Below are 21,994 nucleotides of genomic sequence, written 5' to 3'. Positions count from 1 at the left end.
ACAAGATGCACTGTTGTGTGCACTAGGTACACAAAAAAGACAAACATTTAAATGAATGACTACAAACCAATGATAACCAAAACAATAAAAGTTTATACCAGGTACAACAAAGGCACACAATAGGTAAAGAAGAGGAGACAACTAAAGTGGGTCTTGTCAGATGAGTAGGCATTTGTCAGATGGACCAGGAGGAAAGGACATTCCAGGCAAGGGGCATAATATAACAACATGTACAAAGGCAAGGATGTGAGGCATAGGTGAGGAATTCTTAACTAGCTTGGTGGTTGAGGCTAGGCTGGGAGTGAGGGAGTGAGGAGAGACAGGTCTGGCCAGGAGGGCAAGGGTCAGACTGACAAGTGTGCATTTTATCTGGTGGCAGCAGAGAGTCACTGGAGTGTTAAAAGCAGAGGAGTGCCATGATCAGATGTACTCACTGTGGTGACAGTAGGAGAATAGAGGACATAAATTTGGATTTATGAAGACTAGTCAAAGAGTTACTAAAATTGTGAAATGCAACAAGGACCTGAATTAATGCAGTAGCAGTGGGGCTGAAAAGGAGAAGAGGGATGTTAAGAATGAAGATTCAACAGGACATAGTAAGAGAATGGATGTGGAATGAAGGAGAAAGAAAAGTCAAAGATGACCCTTAAATATGTCACTTAGTAACTAGGTGGATTACAGTACCATTATCCTAAACAGTGAACATAGAAGAAGAAACAAGTTTTAGTTGGTGTTGGGAGTAGATAAGATTTCATTTGGGGCCATGGAGATTCTGAGGTAGTTGAGGGACATCTAATGGAGCATCCAGTGGACAGCTGCATATGTGGGTCTGGAGTTCAGGAGAAGGAGGAATCTGAGCCAGAGTATAGATTTGACCACTATATGAATACAGATGATAGTGGAAACTGTGCATGGCTGGTGCTGTCCAGGCAGAGACCAAAGTGAGAAAAGGAAAGACCTTAAAAAGTAGTAACGTTTAAAGGGAAAGTAGAGGAAGGGGGGGGGGCTATTACAGGAGTCAGCTTGTGAAAAAGAAGGCTGAAAGGTAGAAAGAGAACCAGGAAGTAGCAGTGGGATTAAGGCCAGAACTACAAAAATGGTTCAAAGAGAACGGGGATAACAATGTCAAATGCAGCAGAGTGGTCAAAATAGAATAAAGATTAAAGAGTGACCCTGAGATCGATAAGTTAGGGGTCATTAGTGACCTCAGCAAGAACAGTAGTAATGGTATGTAAACTGGATCACAGTGACCTGAAGAGTGAAGGGAGGTGAGGAAGTGCGTATAGGGAAGGCCAATTACTTTCAAGAAAGCTCTAAGCAAGAGGAAAGAGAACAGTAACTAGAAGAGAATAAGAAAAGTTCTTTTTCTTAGGAATAAGAAATTATTGAGCGTATTTCTGAGGGATGAAGCCAGTGAAAGGAAAAGTTTGAAAATGTAGGGGAAAGAGGTTCCTTGAAGGAGGGGTTGGGATTAAGAATACAGGTAAAGGGATTAGTCTTACACAGAAGATGAGGCACCGTTTCCTCTGAGATAGCAAGAAAGGAGCAAAAAAAAGTTGGTAAGAATAGTAGTGGGAAGATGAGAGATTACCTTTATTTTTCTATGAAGAAGGAGACATGTCTGAATATGTGTTTACTGAGAGGGGAGTAACAGTGGTGTAGACAGCTTGAAAGTAAAATACAAATTAGGAATATCTGCTTGGTGGAACAGGGCTGGGAACCAACCAGGGACACATAAAATGACTGTTAAGTGGTCCTAAGGCTATAGGACTACAGTCAATATTATAGATCATAAACCTGTAATTATACCAAGTAACATGGCTATGGGATTTATTTCTTTGTGGCAATGTTTAGTTGTCAGGGCATAAGAGCAGAGAAAGTAGAGAATGAATGGGATTAACAGGGCGGGTAGAGTGGAAGGATAAAGAGGCAAGGTGGAATAGATGAGGTGCTACACCACTAGGTTTTGGCTTGATACAAAAGAAGGTAGGAAAAGGTGGAAAAAGTGGAGTTAAAAGTGTAGAGGTCTCCATGGGATAGAAGAACCAGGTTAGCTGGAGTAAGAGTGTAAGAACTGGAGTACAAAAGCTCAAAGAACTATCAGTGCAGAGTGTTTTATAGGTTGTACATGGACATTCAAATCTCCTGGGATTGAGAGGAAGAATCAGGATGGAGAGGAAACCACCTACCTAAAGTGGTTTCCAAAGTCCTTAATGGAGAAAGAAGAGTCATTAGGAGAGGTACAGAGTGGTATAGCTAAATGCAATAGACCTAAAAGGAGGAAGGAGTTTTGTAAGGAACAAGGGGAGTATTGAACCTGTCATGGACCGTGCAGTTCATGGGGTGTGGGAAAATGAGTAACTTTTGTAGTAGAAGGTAAAAGAGAAATGATATTCCTAGAAGGATATATAGGTTGCGAGTAAGACAAGAGTCAGAGAGATCTGGAAAAAAGTTTCTCAACCTTTTAAACCCCTCAGTTAACCAGATACCTCAGATAATATCAGAGGCCTAATAGTAGCGACTATACTCTTTCCTTAGGACTCCAAATGGAGTGAAAGGTCAAAAGTCACTGGTGGACAGGAAAAGATGCTCAATTTCACTAATGATTAAAGAAATGCAAATTAAAACATGACATAAAATGCATAACCTATCAAATTGGCAAAGATTAAAAAGATTGATGATAACCATTGCTGGCTATGTGGAGAAAGAGGCATTGTTGGTGGGAATGGAAACTGGTGTATCCTATTTGAAGGGCAATTTGGCCACATCTAGTAAAGTCTGAAATATTCATACTCTTCAACTGAAAATCCACTTTTAAGAATGCCCACACATATAAAGATATATGTTCAAGGATATTTGATGCAACAATGTCTGCATTTGTGAAAAATGTGAATAACTGAATTGCCCATGAACAGGGACCATGATAAATTCACTTAATGGAATATTATACAGTCACTGAAAAGAATGAGGTCACACTGACTGAACTGACCTGGAAAATGTTCACCATACATTAAGTATAAAAAGTTAGTTGCAGAAAAATATGCACAATACAATCTCATTTTTACAAATTAGTAATAATATATGTAGTTATATATATGTTGAAAAATTCTAGACCTGTACTGTCCAATATGGTAGTCACTAGCCACAAGTGGCTATTTAAATTTAAATTGATCAAAACTAAATAAAATTAAAAATTCAGTTCCTCACTCTCACTAGCCACATTTCAAATGCACAACTGCCACATGTGGCTAGTGGCTATTGTATTAGTACAGATCCAGAACCTTTCCATCATCACAGAAAGTTCAAATAGTGCTGATCTAGCAGCATACATTAAACTATTAATAGTGTGTGTTGTGGGGCAAACTACAGGGAATATTTACATTTTACATTATATATTTCTGAAATGTATACTTCTTAGATAACGTACATGTATAACTTTTGTAATGAGAAAAAAATAAATTAAATAAAGATAATGAGAGACAAAACGAGAGAGGGAGGGATACTATAGTGTTTTGGGGAGAAACAAGAATCTCACTAATTACCAGGGTCTTATGGGCAATGGGGAACCATTGGAGTATTTTGAGTTTAAAGTGACATTATCATATGTGCTCAAGAAAGATGGCTTTAGAAGCAATCTGGTGGCCATACTGGGGGGAGCAACTACTAAAGACAAGTAAACCAGTCAGGAAGTTATTATAGTACTTAATGCAGAGGTGGGGAAGAACGGATATTTGAGAAACACTTTTGAGGAAAACTGACAGGATGAGGCAATTGCCAGATGGAGGGGAAGAGAAAGAATTCAAAGCTTACTTGAGTTTTCAAGCTTGGGATACTGGATAGGTACTGATGGAGATGGGAAGCACAGGATAATCGTGCAATCACAAGTCTATCTTTTTCATCCACTCATTTTAATTCAACCAATATTTATGAGGTTGTATGGTCTATCAAATCTATCCCTCTTCTCCATTCTCACTCTCTTTGGTCTAATAAAGTCAGTTTCAGAAAGGAAATAGAAATTTATGGGTATAGGGCATGCGAAAAAGGAACAGTATAAAGAATGGCTAGAACAGTGGGCTTGAAATGACCAAGGGGGTCACATAGTAAGCACTAATAATAAATTACAGTGAAAAATGTAGGCAACAGGACTAGGAAATTGTAAAACAATAGGGCTGGATATTTAAGACAGTTAATTACACACACTCTCTAAAAACCTTTTAAGCCAGAAGCTATAAATCTCATTATCTTCAACTGAAAAAATGACAGCAGAGAGGTGAAGAGTGATTCTCTCCTTTTCTTTACTTCTACCAAATAATAGGGGTGTGGTGAAAAGAGCAAGTTCTCATGTAAGAATGTATAAACAAAACTTCAAAATGAGAAAATGTACACTCCAAATTTCTTCTTCTTTTTTTTTAAATATCACCTAACAAATGATACAGAAGCCAGGGTTCTGAAGGTCAGAAAATAAGTGAGTCAGCATAAATGAGTGATGAAGCCTACTTAGACTGCATTCAGAGGCATACCTAGACAAAGAAGTCAGAAAAGTCTGCTTTATACTCAGAGCTCTGAAAACCCATAGAAACACAAACTCTGCATTTATTTTACAACCAGTCTTACTTCCAATTGATACCTTAGAATCAACACAAAAATACATCAGAGTATTTGAGCTGGAAAGACTATGAGAATATTTGAGCTGAAAGGACCATGAGAGATTATCTAAGAGTTTTTAACTTGAGATCTGGGGTCTGTGTACCCCCTGAAATTAAGGTCTATTTTCTGTATGTATAGCCATATGTACATTTTTCTAGGGGCAGAAAGTCAATCATATTCTCAAAGAGTTCAGTGGGCCCCCCAAAACTTATACCATTAGATTCTAGTAGAACCAACTTGTTTTACAGACAGAGAAACTGAGGCCCACAGAAGGGAAGAGATTTTCCAAGGGCACGCAGTAAATTAGTGGCTGACCTGAATCTAGAAACCAGGTTGTTTTTCAATATTCTTTCCACCATGAATACACTGCTACCTCAAGAGATCCCATAATAAAGTCAGTGCAAGTTCTTAAAAGTCCTGATTATTACCTTTGCAATGAAAATTCCAGCATCCATAATAGCTTTAATGTGTCTCAACCACCCTGAGCTCTCCAGGCTGCTAAGAAATTCACTCATTGTTGGAGTTTTCAATTCACAAACTAAGGTAGAAAAGGAAGCAGAGATTGAAATTCACAATTACCTCAGTTTATTCACCAAGAAAGGGGACAAAATGGTTCACCATTTTGTAAATGAGGAAGCTGAGGCACAGAAAGTTTAAATGATTAGTTGGAAACCGCAAAGTGAATCAGGGACAGGACTAGGGCTAGAGCCTACCATATCTCCTAGCTCGGGTCTCTGCTTTCTTGACTTGTAGAACCCACCCCAAGCCCACAGAGATCTCTGAAGAACAGAGCCAGAAGACTGAGTCAGCATCCACAGGAAAATACTCACATCTCCTCTGATTAGAAAACACATTTGATTCCCATCTTAACTCCTCCTACTGAGCCTAACTTTGTAGACCCTTAACATCTGTCTCTGCTTCCACATCCCCACTTACTCCCTTGCAGCCCTGTGCTGTCTCAACAGGTTGAAAAAACCATCAGTTAATTTTCATGCATTTTGCACTGGTTATCCAGCAGACGGCAATCTTTTGCCTCAAAAAATCTGCAAAATGTCCTCTTACACTCCTACTATAGAATATTCTGGGACAAAAAAGAAAGGAGGAAGAGACCCAAGGAAGAGGAACATTAATATCCAAAAAGGGCTGCAGACTGAGAAGACAGGATCTGATAAGGGTTGTGTAAGGGAGAGGTCCTGGCAGACAGCATAAGTGAACAATTGAAGAAAAGAGAGGAAGAACGGGGAGTTCACTTAATGAGGGCAGGTTTTCCCTATGTGTGCCTGAGATGACATACCACATCATGGAATCCTGGGTAGTGGCTTTGGGAGAAATGTTCTAGACTCAAGAGTCCTGTAAAGCCCTGATCTCACCTTGCCCGCATTCTGATCCCAATTACATTGCTGTGATGACAGATGACCCAAATTGTCTGATAGCAGCTTTATTCCTTTGAAGTCTAAATTCGCCCCCTTCATCAGCACAGTGATGAAATTGAACTGACCCCTTACAGCAGATTAAATGAGGAAGATGAAATAAATCCCAGTTCATTTATATTTATGTTGACCTACCCACCCCTATACAGCAGTCTCTGTAATTCTATAGAGAGAAATTATTTCCATAGCCACTAAACCCAGATGAACTCCACAGAGTTATGAAAACTAAACATTGTAGTTCCTCTGTCAGACCAACACTGCTATAATTCAGTACTACCTATGCAAACTGGATTTATACTATAGTCAAAAATCTTATCACCTGTTAATTCTGCTCACCTGGTTGCTTTTATGTTTCACCACAAAATCAGGCATACTTTTTGCTTACGTAATTATGCAAGCTATATAGCCTCTGGTCTAGCCCAGGTGAAATCCCTGTACCTTCCAAGAGTTTCTGCAGGCTGCTCTGCATCACATGGATGTTCTCAATGCCTATGAACCTGAAGCGAATGTTGGCATAGTTGCCTTCATTTTCATAACCCTTCCCAGCTGCTCGGTTGGCCATGGCATTTAACTGCAATATAGAGGACATAACAGAACAGATGGGGCAGATGATAAAAGAACATGGTTCATCAATCTCAATGCTTCATTCTAAACAGTTTTAAATCTTACCCATTTAAAAAGAAGTTAGATCACATAGGGCACATTCTGGGATGAAGAGAATCTCACTGGCATTTAGATCAGGTATCTTAAGTAACAGTAGTATAGGGAAAGAGAAGGAGATTTAGTGTTTTTATTTTATTATTAAAACTCTGCTTAAGAGATTGATTGAAGGATATGGGAGCTATGAGGATATCTGATCCGAAGAACTAAAATTATAATTTTGAGCTTCCTATCACAAACAAATGGGCTTTATACTGAGAAACATGTGAAAATTCAAAAATCCTTATTACTGAGAAGCTCTAGAAAGAAGTCTAAGAACTTCAGGGCCAATTAATTATAAACAGCTACTCTAGAAAAATGTCTAGAACATGACTGCATAAGATAAAGGACTTTCATTCACTGATAAAATTGAAATGGAGATACCAAGAGTTGTTTTAACACTATATTCAGCTTGTGGTAATCAGAATACTTCTAGGTCATATGAAGAATGTTGGATGGGGTAGTGAGTAAATGAGACTTGCAGAGAGGAGATATTAATCCAAAAACTAGAAAGGGGCTTCCCTGGTGGCACAGTGGGTTGAGAATCCACCTGCCAATACAGGGGACACGGGTTCAATCCCTGGTCTGGGAAGATCCCACATGCCACGGAGCAACTAAGCCCGTGCGCCACAACTACTGAGCTGGCATGCTGCAACTACTGAAGCCTGCGTGCCTAGTGCCCGTGTTCCACAACAAGAGAAGCCACTGCAATGAGAAGCCCGCGCACCGCAATGAAGAGTAGCTCCCACTCGCTGCAACTAGAGAAAGCCCGTGCACAGCGATGAAGATCCAACAGAGCAAAAAATAAATAAAATAAATAAATTTATATATAAAAAAACTAGAAAGCAGCCAAGATATCTTATATGATTATAACCATCTTAATAATTAAATGATTTTCTGTTGTCTGGGCCTATTTTCTAATCTCCCATTATTGTGCATTTCAGAAGGTAGGAGGAGAATGTATATGGATAGGGTGTCATTTTTGCATTAATAAAAAAAGAATGCCATTAAAAACCTCAAAAGCACAAACTATTCACATTAACATATGCAGGGAAGAAAAATCTACATGTCAACATATTCTATTTAGCATGCAGGATATTTGTTAAAGGGAGAAACATGATGGTAATTTTGATCTCTTATCACACAAAGAATGTCACTGAGCTTTCATTAAATTAATGACAAATCAATGGGACACCTGAGGAGGTGTAAGCAACAGCAACCTAGTAACAAAAAAGTCTGTTATGACTGATGGATGCTTCAGCAAATGAAACAATAATTACGGCAGTCCCTACCCAGGTCTGGGCAGCAGTAGAAAGGCCAGCTACTACAGATAGCTAGCTACATCATATCAGTATACACTCTTTGGGAATAGGACTGGCATATCTGAGAAACTGCTACATATTAGTAGCCTAATGTTCAAGTAGGAAAGAACATATAATATTTACTGAGCCCCTAGTATGTATGTGCCAGACACTGTGCTAGATCCTTCACTTATATTATCTCATTTAATCCTCATGACAGCTCCTAAAGATAGGTACTATTATTATTCCCATAAGGAAACAAGTTCAGAGAGGTAAACCAATTTCAACCAGGATCATATGGATAAAAGCTGAAGGCAGGATCTGACCCCAGATTTGACTGACTCCTAAGAATGTAACTTTGTCACTACAATACAGTTTCTACTAAAAGTATATATCTAGCCATCCAGAAGAGGAGTGTTGCTAGATATTTCTAGGCTCTCTGAGAGAGGAAAACGGGACCTATTAAAAAGGACTTTTTGGTCTTTCATTTGGCCAAAGGGCATCAATCCTTTAGTTTTTCAAAAGCTTGGTACTTCTCTTTATCATTTTAAGACTAATACGATGGAAGACACAGATTTGATTAAACTCTTTCTAATCCCAGAATGTCAAACGCAGTTATAGTTGAAGCAAGACAGCAAAGTTCTGAGAAACTGAAGGATGGTACCTGAGCAGAAAGGGAAATTATTTTTTCTATTGAGCCCAGTCAGTTATAGGTAGCCCTGCAGAACAGTCAGTGAGAGATCCCCAAAATGGGCAGACATCTGTCTAAGACCACTATCTGGTTTCAAGCACAACCAATTGCTTAACTCTGAAGTCACAACCACCTGGCTTAGGCTTAGAATATAAATCACTTACTTAGCAATCCCTAGTTAGCAATGAAACCTCCTAATCATCCACAGTCAACATATCAAAGTATAAGCAAAATTATTTCTTTCTGGGGCTGTTTGTGAAAAGAACAGCCTTTAAAAAAAGGAAATCTGTCCTTTACTTGCCTTGTGGGGCACAATTAATTCCTCTACGATTCCTTATTAAAGCTAGACAAAATGTTGAGGGTCAAGGAATTAATGCAGAGAGTTTAGGTTGATCTGAGGACCCTCCTCTCTGTGACATTCACAGGCAGTGGCAAGACTAAGTTGTTCAAAGTACCTTCTCATAGTCTTGCTTGACAGTGACAGCTATGATAAAAGGAGTTCCAAATGGCTTACTCAAATGATTTTACACAGTTATGACATAATAAGCCCATATACACAAACCTAACTTTCCCATTAACACTGCAAAACTCAACATGTGGGGAAGGGAATTATAACATGAGTAAAGTAGGGGTATTAGAGAGGTCATTGATACATAGATACTTTTGGTCTTGTGTCTACAACATACATAAACTGGCTCTCTGGGTTCGTCTGGCTAATAACCTCTAGCAGGAGCTCATCATCTATGCAATGAGTATAAAATCCAGACAGAGGCTGGCTACAGTGGTAAATGGCAGGCTGTAAGGAAAAAATATATCAGTTGAGTGGTCCAACGTACAGGTGGTCAAAAATCCTCCTTGATCCCATATTCAGTGAGTAGAAGAAGAGGATGAGACAACTCAGGATAGTGAAGTAAAAAGAAATGTAGCTCTGAAGCCCAGGCATTCCACTGACATTAGGCTCAGCCTCCTGCCTCCATCCCCACTCTAGCATGTGGGCTGTATTACCACAAACTGTTGCTCAGATAGTCTTTTTTTCTTCTACATGGCTATGATTCCCAACCCAGTCTCGGCAAATCCAGACTTCAAGAAAATGACACCCTGAGTGTTTCCTTAATAGAATTCTATGTATTTTCAATATGTATTAGGCTAGTATTTACCGGAACCTTTCTTGCTTTTTATAGTCCCAGTAATATCATCCATATAAACCAGAGGCTCACAGTGACAGCAGAATTCAAAGACCTAGTGTCTCTTAAGAGAACAGGGTTCACTCGTTTCAGGAGTTAATGCCAAATCAGAGGGCTGGTTTGTTTCAAGCCATTTCAATAGGAAAACAACATAGCTATTTAGCAGATACATCTGGTAATAATTAGTTAGTGAACTGCATTACACTTTGGTGTGTTTTTTATAGAGTCTGCTTACTTTGATAGTTTGACACAAAGACACCCACTTGTATTACTGTACTTTTTAGCACTTGATAGTTGCCTACCTGAGAACTTGACTGTCTAATTCCAGATCTCAGAGAGACCACAAGAGGCAAGAACTATTATCCCTTCCTATGGAAGGGGACTCAAATAGAGGAGTCAAGCGAAATATTCCCCTACTAGCTTAAATTGTATGAAAATAGTGAGAAAGAATCAAGGACATGTGTGTTCTAATGGGAAGCCACAGTGCCCAAATATCCTTTCATACAGCTGTTCCCTTTTATTCAACAACTTGCCATCAAGCAGGAGCCCATAGAGAAGAAAAGAAATAAATGAATGCACTACAAATGACACTTAACATCTGCACAACACTTTAAAATTTACAAAGTACACATATATTTTTCTCTCATATTACACACTTAAAAACTCTCAGAACTACCAAAGTTCAGAGTAGTAACTTGCTTGAGGTCACATAGCTAGTAAGTGGCAGTGGTGTGACTTAAACTCAGGTCTTCTAGCACCAAGTAAAGTTCTCATGAGAGAACTTTGCTCAACTCACATTGTTCTCTTTGTAGAGGTAGGAAAGCATAGGCACACATTCTTTACTTCTGAACTTCGAACTTCCAACTACCATTCCCAATGTAAGAGATTTAGGAACCACTATTTCAGGAGGGTAGGTACTGCATATCTAAAACAAAATAAACTCAATTTTTTAAACTCAATTTTTTTTACATATTTTTACCTGCTAGCAACAGGTTAGAATAGCAATCACTCAAGAATTAGCTGTCTGTTATTTATCATCTAGAATCATCCATTCCTCAGAAATAAGAACAAACTTATCCTTGATGGGAGGACATTCAAGACGGCGAAGGAGTAAGACATGGTGATCACCATCCTCCCTAAAAATACATGAAAAATACATCTACATGTGGAACAACTCCTACATAACATCTACTGAATGCTAGCAGAAGACCTCAGACTTCCCAAAAGGCAAGAAACTCCCCACTTACCAGGGTAGGGCAAAAGAAAAAAGAAAAAAACAGAGACAAAAGAAAAGGGATGGGACCTGCACCTCTGGGAGGGAGCTGTGAAGGAGGAAAGTTTCCACACACTGGGAAGCCCCTTCACTGGCAGAGACGAAGGTGGTCAGGGGGAAGCTTTGGAGCCACAGAGGAGAATGCAGCAATAGGGGTGTAGAGAGCAAAGCAGAGAGATTCTCGCACAGAGGATCAGTGCCGACCAGCACTCACTAGCCTGAGAGGCTTGTCTGCTCATGTATTGGGGCAGGTGGGGACTGGGAGCTGAGGCTTGGGCTTCGGAGTTAAGATCCCAGGGAAAGGACAGGGGTTGGCTGCGTGAACACAGCCTGAAGGGGGCTAGTGCAACACAGCTAGCTGGCAGGGAGTCTGGGAGAGAGTATGGACCTGCCTAACAGGCAAGATACCATTGACTCAGTGTGCACAAGGAGAGGGGATTTGGAGCATCGCATAAATGAGCTCCAGAGATGGGCACGACTACGGCTATCAGCATGGACAACAGAGACGGGCATGAAACACTAAGGCTGCTGCTGCAGCCAACAAGAATCCTGTGTGCAAGCACAGGTCACTATTCACACCTCAACTCCCGGAAGCCTGGGCAGCATGCCACTGCCAGGGTCCCGTGATCCAGGGACAACTTCCCCGGGAGAACACATGGCATGCCTCAGGCTGTTGCAATGTCACCTTGGCCTCTGCCGCTGCAGGCTCACCCCACATTCCGTACCCCTCCCTCCCCACAGACTGAGTGACCCAAGGCAACCTAATCAACCACTCTTTGAATGCCCTCCTGTCTGGGCAAGGACCAGATGCCAGACGGGGACCTACAGGCAGAGATGGGACCAAATCCAAAGCTGAACCCCAGGAGATTTGCGAACAAAGAAGAGAAAGGGAAATTTCTCTGGGCAGCTTCAGGAGCAGTGGATTAAATAGCAACAATCAACTTGATGTACCCTGCATATCTGGAATACCTGAATAGACAATGAATCATCCCAAAATTGAGGTACTGGACTTTGGGAGCAACTGTAGACTTGGGGTTTTTGCTGTATGTAACTGACTAATTTCTGATTTTAGGTTTATCTTAGTATAGCTTTCAGCACTTGTTATAAGTGGTGACTTTGTTTATTGGTTTCGTTGCACTCTTTTCTTATTTAATTACATTTAAAATTTTTTAAATTTTAATATTTTTTATTTTAATAACTTTTTATTTTATTTTTTTTATTTATCTTTTCTTTTTTTTTCTCCCTTTTCTTCTGAGACGTGTGGTTGACTGGGTCTTGGTGCTCCGGCCGGGTGTCAGGCCTGAGTCTCTGAAGTGGGAGAGCCGAGTTCAGGACGTTGGACCACCAGAGACCACCCGGCCCAACGGAGCATCAATAGGCGAGAGCTCTCCCAGAGACTTCTAACTCAATGCTAAGACCCAGCTCCATTCAACAACCAGCAAGGTCCAGTGATGGACACCCCATGACAAACAACAGCAAGACAGGAACACAACACGATCCATTAGCAGAGAGGCTGCATAAAATCATAATAAGGTCACAGACACCCAAAACACACCACCAGATGTGGTCCTGCCCACAAGAAAGACAAGATACAGCCTCATCCATCAGAACACAGGCACCAGTACACTCCACCAGGAAGCCTACACAATGCACTGAAGCAACCTTACTGACTGGGGGAAGACACCAAAAACAACAGGAACTACAAACCTGCAGCCGGCGAAAAGGAGACCCTAAACACAGTAAGTTAAACAAAATGAGAAGACAGAGAAATATGCAGCAGATGAACGAGCAAGGTAAAAACCTACTAGACTAAACAAATGAAGAGGAAATAGGCAGTCTACCTGAAAAAGTATTCAGAGTAATGATAGTAAAAATGATCCAAAATCTTCAAAATAGAATGGAGAAAATAAAAGAAACATTTAACCTAGAAGAACTAAAGAGCAAACAATGAGGAACCACACAATAAATGAAATAAAAAATTCTATACAAGGAATCAACAGCAAATTAACTGAAGCAGAAGAACGGATAACTGACCTGGAAGATGAAATAGTGGAAATAACTACTGCAGAGAAGAATAAAGAAAAAATAATGAAAAGAATTCATGACAGTCTCAGAGACTTCTGGGACAACATTAAACACACCAACATTTGAATTATAGGGGTTCCAGAAGAAGAAGAGAAAAAGAAACAAACTGACAAAATATTTGAAGTGATTATTGTTGAAAATTCCCTAATATGGGAATGGAAATAGTCAATCAAGTCCAGGAAGCACAGAGTCCCATACAGGATAAATCCAAGGAGAAACACGCCAGGACACATATTAATCAAACTATCAAAATTTAAATACAAAGAAAAAATATTAAAAGCAGCAAGGGAAAAGCAACAAATAACATAAAAGGGAATCCCCATAAGGTTAACTGCTGATATTTAGCAGAAACTCTGTAAGCAAGATGGGAGCGGCAGGACACATTTAAAGTGATAAAACGGAAAAATCTACAACCAAGATTACTCTTAATGAGCAACGATCTCATTCAGATTCAACAGAGAAATTAGAATCTTTACACACAAGCAAATGCAAAGAGAATTCAGCACCACCCACCAGCTTCACAACAAATGCTAAAGGAACTTCTCTACACAGGAGACACAAGGGAAGGAAAAGACCTACAATAACAAATACAAAGCAATTAAGAAAATGGTAATAGGAACATACACATCGATCATTACTTTAAATGTAAATGGATTCAATACTCCAACCAAATACACAGATTGGCTAAATGGATACAAAAACAGGACCTGAATATATACTGTCCAGAAGAGACCCACCTCAGACCTAGGGAAACATACAGATTGAAAGTGAAGAGATGGAAAAAGATATTCCATGCAAATGGAAATAAAAGAAAGCTAGAGCAGTAATTCTCATATCCAACAAAATAGACTTTAAAATAAACACTATTACAACAGACAAGAAGGACACCACATAATGATCAAGGAATCAATCCAAGAAGAAGATATAACAATTGTAAATATTTATGCAGCCAATGTAGGAGTACATCAATACATAGGGTAAATGCTAACAGGCATAAAAGGGGAAATCAATAGTTACACAATAATAACAGGGCACTTTAACACCCTAGTTTCACCAATGGACAGATCATCCAAAATGAAAATAAATAAGAAAACACAAGCTTGAAATGACACATTAAAAAAAGATGAACTTAATTGAAACTTATAGGACATTCCATACAAAAACAAGAGAATACACTTTCTTCTCAAGTGCTCATGGAACATTGTCCAGGATAGATGATATCATGGGTCACAAATCAAGCCTTGGTAAATTTAAGAAAATTGAAATTGTATCAAGTATCTTTCCTGACCACAATGCTATGAAACTAGATATCAATTACAGGAAAAAAAACATAAAAAACACAAACACATGGAGGATAAACAGTACCCTACTAACTAACAAAGAGATCACTAAAGAAATCACAGAGGAAATCAAAAAATACCTAGAAACAAATGACAATGAAAACACAACGAACCAAAACCTATGGGATGCAGCAAAAGCAGTTCCAAGAGGGAAGATTATAGCAATAGAATCTTACCTCAAGAAACAAGAAATATCTCAAATGAACAGCCTAAACATACACCTAAAGCAATTAGAAAAAGAAGAACCAAAAAAACCCAAGGTTACCAGAAGGAAAGAAAACATAAAAATCAGATCAGAAATAAATGAAAGAAATGAAGGAAACAATAGCAAAGATCAATAAAACTAAAAGCTGGTTCTTTGAGAAGATAAACAAAATTGATAGCCATTAGCCAACCTCATCAAGAAAAAAAGAGAGAAGACTCAAATCAACAGAATTACAAATGAAGAAGGAGAAGTAAAAACTGACACTGCAGAAATACAAAGGATCAGGAGAGATTACTATAAGAAACTCTATGTCAATAAAATGGACAACCTGGAAGAAATGGACAGATTCTTAGAAAAGCACAACCTTCTGAGACTGAACCAGGAAGAAATAGAAAATATAAATAAGCCAGACACAAGCACTGAAATTGAAACTGTGATTAAGAATCTTCCAAGAAACAAAAGCCAAGGACCAGATGGCTTCACAGGTGAATTCTAGCAAACATTCAGAGAAGAGCTATCATGTATCTTTCTCAAACTCTTCCAAAATATAGTAGAGGGAGGAATACTCCCAAACTCATTCCACGAGGCCACCATCACCCTGATAAAAAAACCAGACAAAGATGGCACAAAAACAGAAAACTACAGGTCAATATCACTGATGAATATAGATGCAAAAATCCTCAACAAAATACTAGCAAACAGAATCCAACAGCACATTAAAGGGATCATACACTGTGATCAAGTGGAGTTTATCCAAGGGATGCAAGAATTCTTCAATATATGCAAATCAATCAATGTGATACACCATATTAACAAACTGAAGGATAAGAACCATATGATAATCTCAATAGATGCAGAAAAAGCTTTTGACAAAATTCAACACCCATTCATGATAAAAACCGTCCAGAAAGTAGGCATACATGGAATGTATCTCAATATAATAGAGGCCATATATGAAAAACCCACAGCCAACATTGTTCTCAATGGTGAAAAAATGAAACCATTTCCTCTAAGATGAGGAAGAAGACAAGGTTGCCCACACGCAACACTATTATTCAACATAGTTTCAGAAGTTTTAGTGACAGAAACAAGAGAAGAAAAGAAATAAAAGGAATCCAAATCAGAAAAGAAGTAAAACTTTCACTGTTAGCAGATGGCATGACACTATATATAGAGAATCCTAAATATGCTACAAAAAACTACTAGAGCTAATCAATGAATTTGGTGAAGTAGCAGGATACAAAATTAATGCACAGAAATCTCTTGCATTCCTATACACTAATGATGAAAAATCTGAAAGAGAAATTAAGGAAACACTCCCATTTATCATTTCAACAAAACAAATAAAATACCTGAGAATAAAGCTACTTAAGGAGACAAAAGACTTATATGCAGAAAACTATAAGACAGTGATAAAAGAAACTAAAGATGATACAAATAGATGGAGAGATACACCATGTTCTTGGATTGGAAGAATCAACATTGTGAAAATGACTCTACTACCCAAAGCAATCTACAGATTCAATGCAATTGCTATCAAACTACCAGTGGCATTTTTCACAAAACAAAAACAAAAAAACTGCACAATTTGCATAGAAACACAAAAGACCCCAAATAGCTAAAGCAATCTTGAGAAAGGAACACAGAGCTGGGGGATTCAGGCTCCCTGACTTCAGACTATACTACAAAGCTAGAGTAATCAAGACACTATGGGACTGTAACAAAAAACAGAAATATAGGTCAAAGGACCAGGATAGAAAGCGCAGAGATAAACCCACCTACATATGGTCACCTTATCTTTGATAAAGGAGGCAAGAATATAAAATGGAAAAAAGACAGCCTCTTCAATAAGTGGTGCTGGGAAAACTAGACAGCTACATGTAAAAGAATGAAATTAGAACACTTCCTAACATCATACACAAAAATAAAGTCGAAATGGATTAAAGCCCTAAATGTAAGACCAGACACTATAAAACTCTTAGAGGAAAACATAGGCAGAACACTCTATGACATAAATCACAGCAAGATCCTTTTTGACTCACCTCCTAGAGAAATGGAAATAAAAATAAACAAATGGGACCTAATGAAACATAAAAGCTTTTGCACAGCAAAGGAAACCATAAAGAGGCCAAAAGACAACCCTCAGAATGGGAGAAAATATTTGCAAAGGAAGAAAATGACAAAGGATTAATCTCCAAAGTTTACAAGCAGCTCATGCAATTGAATATCAGTAAAACAAAGAACTCAATCCAAAAATGGGCAGAAAACCTAAACAGACATTTATCCAAGGAAGATGTACAGATTACCAACAAACACATGAAAGAATGCTCAACATCACTAATCATTAGAGAAATGCAAATCAAAACTACAATGAGGTATCACCTCACACCAATCAGAATGGCCACACCAATCAGAATGGCCAGCATCAAAAAAATCTACAAACAATAAATGCTGGAGAGGGTGTGGAGTAAAGGCAACCCTCTTGCACTGTTGGTGAGAATGTAAATTGACAGAGCCACTATGGAGAACAATATGGAGGTTCCTTAAAAATCTAAAAATAGAACTACCATACGACCAAGAAATCCCACTACTGGTCATATACCCTGAGAAAACCATAATTCAGAAAGAGCCATGTACCACAATGTTCACTGCAGCTCTATTTACAATAGCCAGGACATGGAAGCAACCTAAATGTCCATCAACATATGAACGGATAAAGAAGATGTGGCACATATATACAATAGAATAATATTCAGCCATAAAAAGAAACGAAATTGAGTTATTTGTAATGAGGTGGATGGACCTATAGTCTGTCATACAGAGGGAAGTAAGTCAGAAAGAGAAAAGCAAATATGCTAACAGATATTTATGGAATTTGAAAGAAAAAAAGGTTCTGAAGAACCTAAGGGTAGGACAGGAATAAACACACAGACATACAGAATTGACGTGAGGACATGGAGAGGGGTAAGGGTAAGCTGGGATGAAGTGAGAGTGGCATGGACATATATACTCTACAAAATATAGCCAGTGGGAAGCACATGCATAGCAGAGGGAGATCAGCTCGGTGCTTTGTGGCCACCTAGAAGGGTGGGATAGGGAGGGTGGGAGGGAGACACAAGAGAGAGGGGATATAGGGATATATGTATACATATAGCTGATTCACTCTGTTACTCAGCAGAAAGTAACACAACGTTGTAAAGCATTTATACTCCAATAAAGATGTTAAAAAAATATCCTTGATGTAAAAAGCTCTTCCAAGTATGCTATTATTTTCTAGAAAGGAAGATGTTGAGATATATAAGAACAAAATGTACCTTTACAATAACTTTATAGGTAGAAATGAATGTATAATCTACCCTGAAATTCCTACACTTGCCTAACTGAGAAAACAATGTATATTATAAGCAAGTAAATTAAAACAAATAGACTCAAATGCAAGCCAGACAGGTAAAGAAGGAGGAAACATGATTAATCTTTTCTTAAAATGCCTACTAGGTTCGTAATATGCACATCTTGAGGACCTTTAAAATCCTAGTCAGGGTAGAAGTGTCGACATTTTAGGTAGGACTTACTCTATAAGACTGATAAACTATCTCTAATTTATCACCTTTTAGTGGTATCCAAAATATATCGTTCCTAAGAGACAGTGACAAAATATTATAATGGCACAGACCTGATATTAGCATATTAATTCTAATCACTCCTCTAAGAATGGATCAAACAAATTAAAAAATGAATATGCAAAAGAAGTCCAAGGTGGAATAGATCAGGAATGGCTCTATGTAAATTCCTAAAGCCAGTGTCTCAGAATGCAGAACATTTGAAAGAGAAAAAGTTCTCTACCCATCCCCTTACCTAGATGTAGGCTTTGGATAAGCTGGTCATAAAAAGAGAAATAAATGCAGTTTCCCTTTCAACTCAGAAGGCTACACGTGTGAAAGGTGCCAAAGGAGCTATTTCAGCCCTCATTTGGGGGACTTACACACATATTTGAACTGGAAAGAATCCACATCATCTCTTCTCATTCCTGTTAATTATGACTCTAAGGAGCCACCTCACCCTGCTGAGTGACAGCTCATCAATCCAGTGTCTAGTGGATATTCAAAATGTAATTACTGGAGAAGGACCTTCAAGATGACAAGGAGTATGACATGGAGATCACCTTCCTCCCCACAAGTACATCAAAAATACATCTACATGTGGAAAAACTCCTACAGTACACCTACTGAAGGCTGGTAAAAGACCTCAGACTTCCCAAAAGGGAAGAAACTCCCCATGCACCTGGTTATGTGGCTGACAGGATCTTGGTGCTCCGGCCAGGTGCCAGGCTTGAGTGTCTGAGGTGGGAGAGCCGAGTTCAGGACACTGGACCACCAGAGTCATCCTGGCCCCACATAATATCAATCGGCGAGAGCTCTCCCAGAGACCTGCATCTCAATGCTAAGACCCAAACCCACTCAACGACCAGCAAGCTCCAATGCTGGACACCCCATGCCAAACAGCTAGCAAGACAGGAACACAACCCCACCCATTAGCAGAGAGGCTGCCTAAAATCATAATAAGGTCACAGACACCCCAAAGCACACAACTGGATGCTGTCCTGCCCACCAGAAAGACAAGATCCAGCCTCATACATCAGAACACAGGCACCAGCCCCTCTACCAGGCAGCCTACAAAAACCACTGAACCAACATTACCCAATGGGGGCAGACACCAAAAACAACACAAACTACAAACCAGCAGCCTGCAAAAAGAGGATGCCAAAAACAGTTAGTTCAGCAAAATGAGAAGACAGAGAAATACGCAGTAGATGAAGGAACAAGGCAAAGATCCACCAGACCAAACAAATGAAGAGGAAATAGGCAGTCTACCTGAAAAACTATTCAGAGTAATGATAGTAAAGATGATCCAAAACCTTGGAAACAGAATGGAGAAAATAAAAGAAACGTTTAACATAGAATAACTCAAGAGCAAACAATGATGACCAACATGATAAATGAAATAAAAAATTCTCTAGAAGGAATCAATAGGAGAACAACTGAGGCAGAAGAGTGGATAAGTGACCTGGAAGATAAAAACATGGAAATAACTACTACAGAGCAGAATACAGAAAAAGGAATGAAGAGAATTGATGGCAGTCTCAGAGACTTCTGGGAAAACATTAAGCACACCAACATTCAAATTATAGGGTTTTCAGAAGAAAAAGAGAAAAAGAAAGAGACTGAGAAAATATTTGAAGAGATTTTAGTTGAAAACTTCCCTAATACGGGAAAGGAAATAGTCAATCAAGTGTAGGAAATGCAGAGTCCTATACAGGATAAATCCAAGGAGAAACATGCCAAGACACATATTAATCAAACTATCAAGAATGAAATACAAACAAAAAGTGTTAAAAGCAGTAAGGGAAAAGCAGCAAATTATATACAAGGGAATTCCCATAAGGTTAACAGCTGATCTTTCAGCAGAAACTCTGCAAGCCAGAAGGAAGTGGCAGGACATATTTAAAAGGATGAAAGGGAAAAACCTACAAACAAGATTACTCTACCCAGCAAGGATCTCATTCACATTCGATGGAGAAATTAAAATCTTTACACACATGCAAAAGCTAAGAGAATTCAGCACCACCAAACCAACTTCACAGCAAACGTTAAAGGAACTTCTCTACGCAGAAAAGACAAGAGAAGGAAAACACCTACAATAACAAATTCAAAGCAATTAAGAAATGGTAAGAGGAACATAAATATCAATCAATACTTTAAGCAAAAATGGATTAAATGCTCCAACCAAAAGACACAGATTGGCTGAATGGATACAAAAACAGGACGTGTATATATCCTGTCAACAAGAGACCCACTTCAGACCTAGGGACACATACAGACTGAAAGTGAGAGGATGGAAAAAAATATTCCATGCAAATGGAAATCAAAAGAAAGCTGGAATAGAAATTCTCATATCATACAAAATAGATTTTAAAATAAACACTATTACAACAAAGAAGGATACTACATAATGATCAAAGAATCAATCCTACAAAAAGATATAACAATTGCAAATATTTATTAGGCCAACATAGGAGTACGTCAATGTATAAGGCAAATGCTTACAGCCTTAAAAGGGAAAATCGATAGTTACACAATAATAATAGAGGACTTTAACACCCCACTCTCACCAATGGAGACATTATCCAAAATGAAAATAAAAAAGGAAACACAAACTTTTAATGGCACATTAAGCAAGATGCATTTAATTCATATTTATAGGACATTCCATCCAAAAACAAGAGAATACACTTTCTTCTCAAGTGCTCAACGAACATTCTCCAGGATGAATCCTATCTTGAGTCACAATTCAAGCCTTGGTAAATTTAAGAAAACTGAAATCGTATCAACTATCTTTTCTGACCACAACTATGATATCTCTAGCTATGAGGCTAGATATCAATTACAGGAAAAAAAACTGTAAAAAACACAAACACATGGAGGATAAACAATGTGCTACTAAATAACCAAGAGATCACTGAAGATATCAAAGAGGAGATCAAAAAATATCTAGATACTAATGACAATGAAAACACGATGATCCAAAACCTATGGGATGCAGCAAAAGCTGTTATAAGAGGGAAGTTTATACCTATACAATCCTACTTCAAGAAACAAGAAAAATCTCAAATAAACAACCTAACATTCCACCTAAAGCAATTAGAGAAAGAAAAACAAAAGAAACCCAAAGTTAGCAGAAAGAAAGAAACCATAAAAATAAGGTCAGAATAACTGAAAAAGAAAAGAAGAATATGATAGCAAAGATCAATAAAACTAAAAGCTGGTTCTTTGAGAAGATAAACAAAATTGATAAACCATTAGCCACACTCACCAAGAAAAAGAGTGAGAAGGCTCAAATCAACAGAATTACAAATGAAAAAAAGTAACAACTGACACTGCAGAATTACAAAGGATCATGAGAAATTACTACAAGCAACTATATGCCAATAAAATGCACAACCTGGAAGAAATGGACAAATTCTTAGAAAACACAAACTTCTGATACTGAACCAGGAAGAAACAGAAAATATAAATAGATGAATCAGAAGCACTGAAATTGAGACTGTGATTAAAAATCTTTCAGCAAAAAAAAGCCCACAA

At 38.4% G+C, this 21,994-nt stretch overlaps 1 protein-coding gene across 1 annotated transcript in view; it reads right to left on the bottom strand.

The window, feature by feature from the left end:
- MTMR8 (myotubularin related protein 8) overlaps window positions 1–21,994 on the bottom strand; it is a 229,078-nt gene that overhangs the window by 127,488 nt on the left and 79,596 nt on the right. Inside the window, exons 5-8 of the mRNA XM_060137340.1 lie at window positions 10,749–10,877; window positions 9,430–9,564; window positions 6,516–6,648; window positions 5,076–5,185 (exon numbers count right to left, since the gene is read on the bottom strand). Coding sequence (XP_059993323.1) covers window positions 5,076–5,185; window positions 6,516–6,648; window positions 9,430–9,564; window positions 10,749–10,877 — 507 coding nt within the window. The remainder of the gene's footprint in view (window positions 1–5,075; window positions 5,186–6,515; window positions 6,649–9,429; window positions 9,565–10,748; window positions 10,878–21,994) is intronic.

Source organism: Lagenorhynchus albirostris, chromosome X (assembly GCF_949774975.1).
Source record: "Lagenorhynchus albirostris chromosome X, mLagAlb1.1, whole genome shotgun sequence".
NCBI lineage: Eukaryota > Metazoa > Chordata > Mammalia > Artiodactyla > Delphinidae > Lagenorhynchus > Lagenorhynchus albirostris.
Note: the sequence above shows the minus strand (reverse complement) of the source record. Positions and strands in the feature narration are given on the sequence as shown.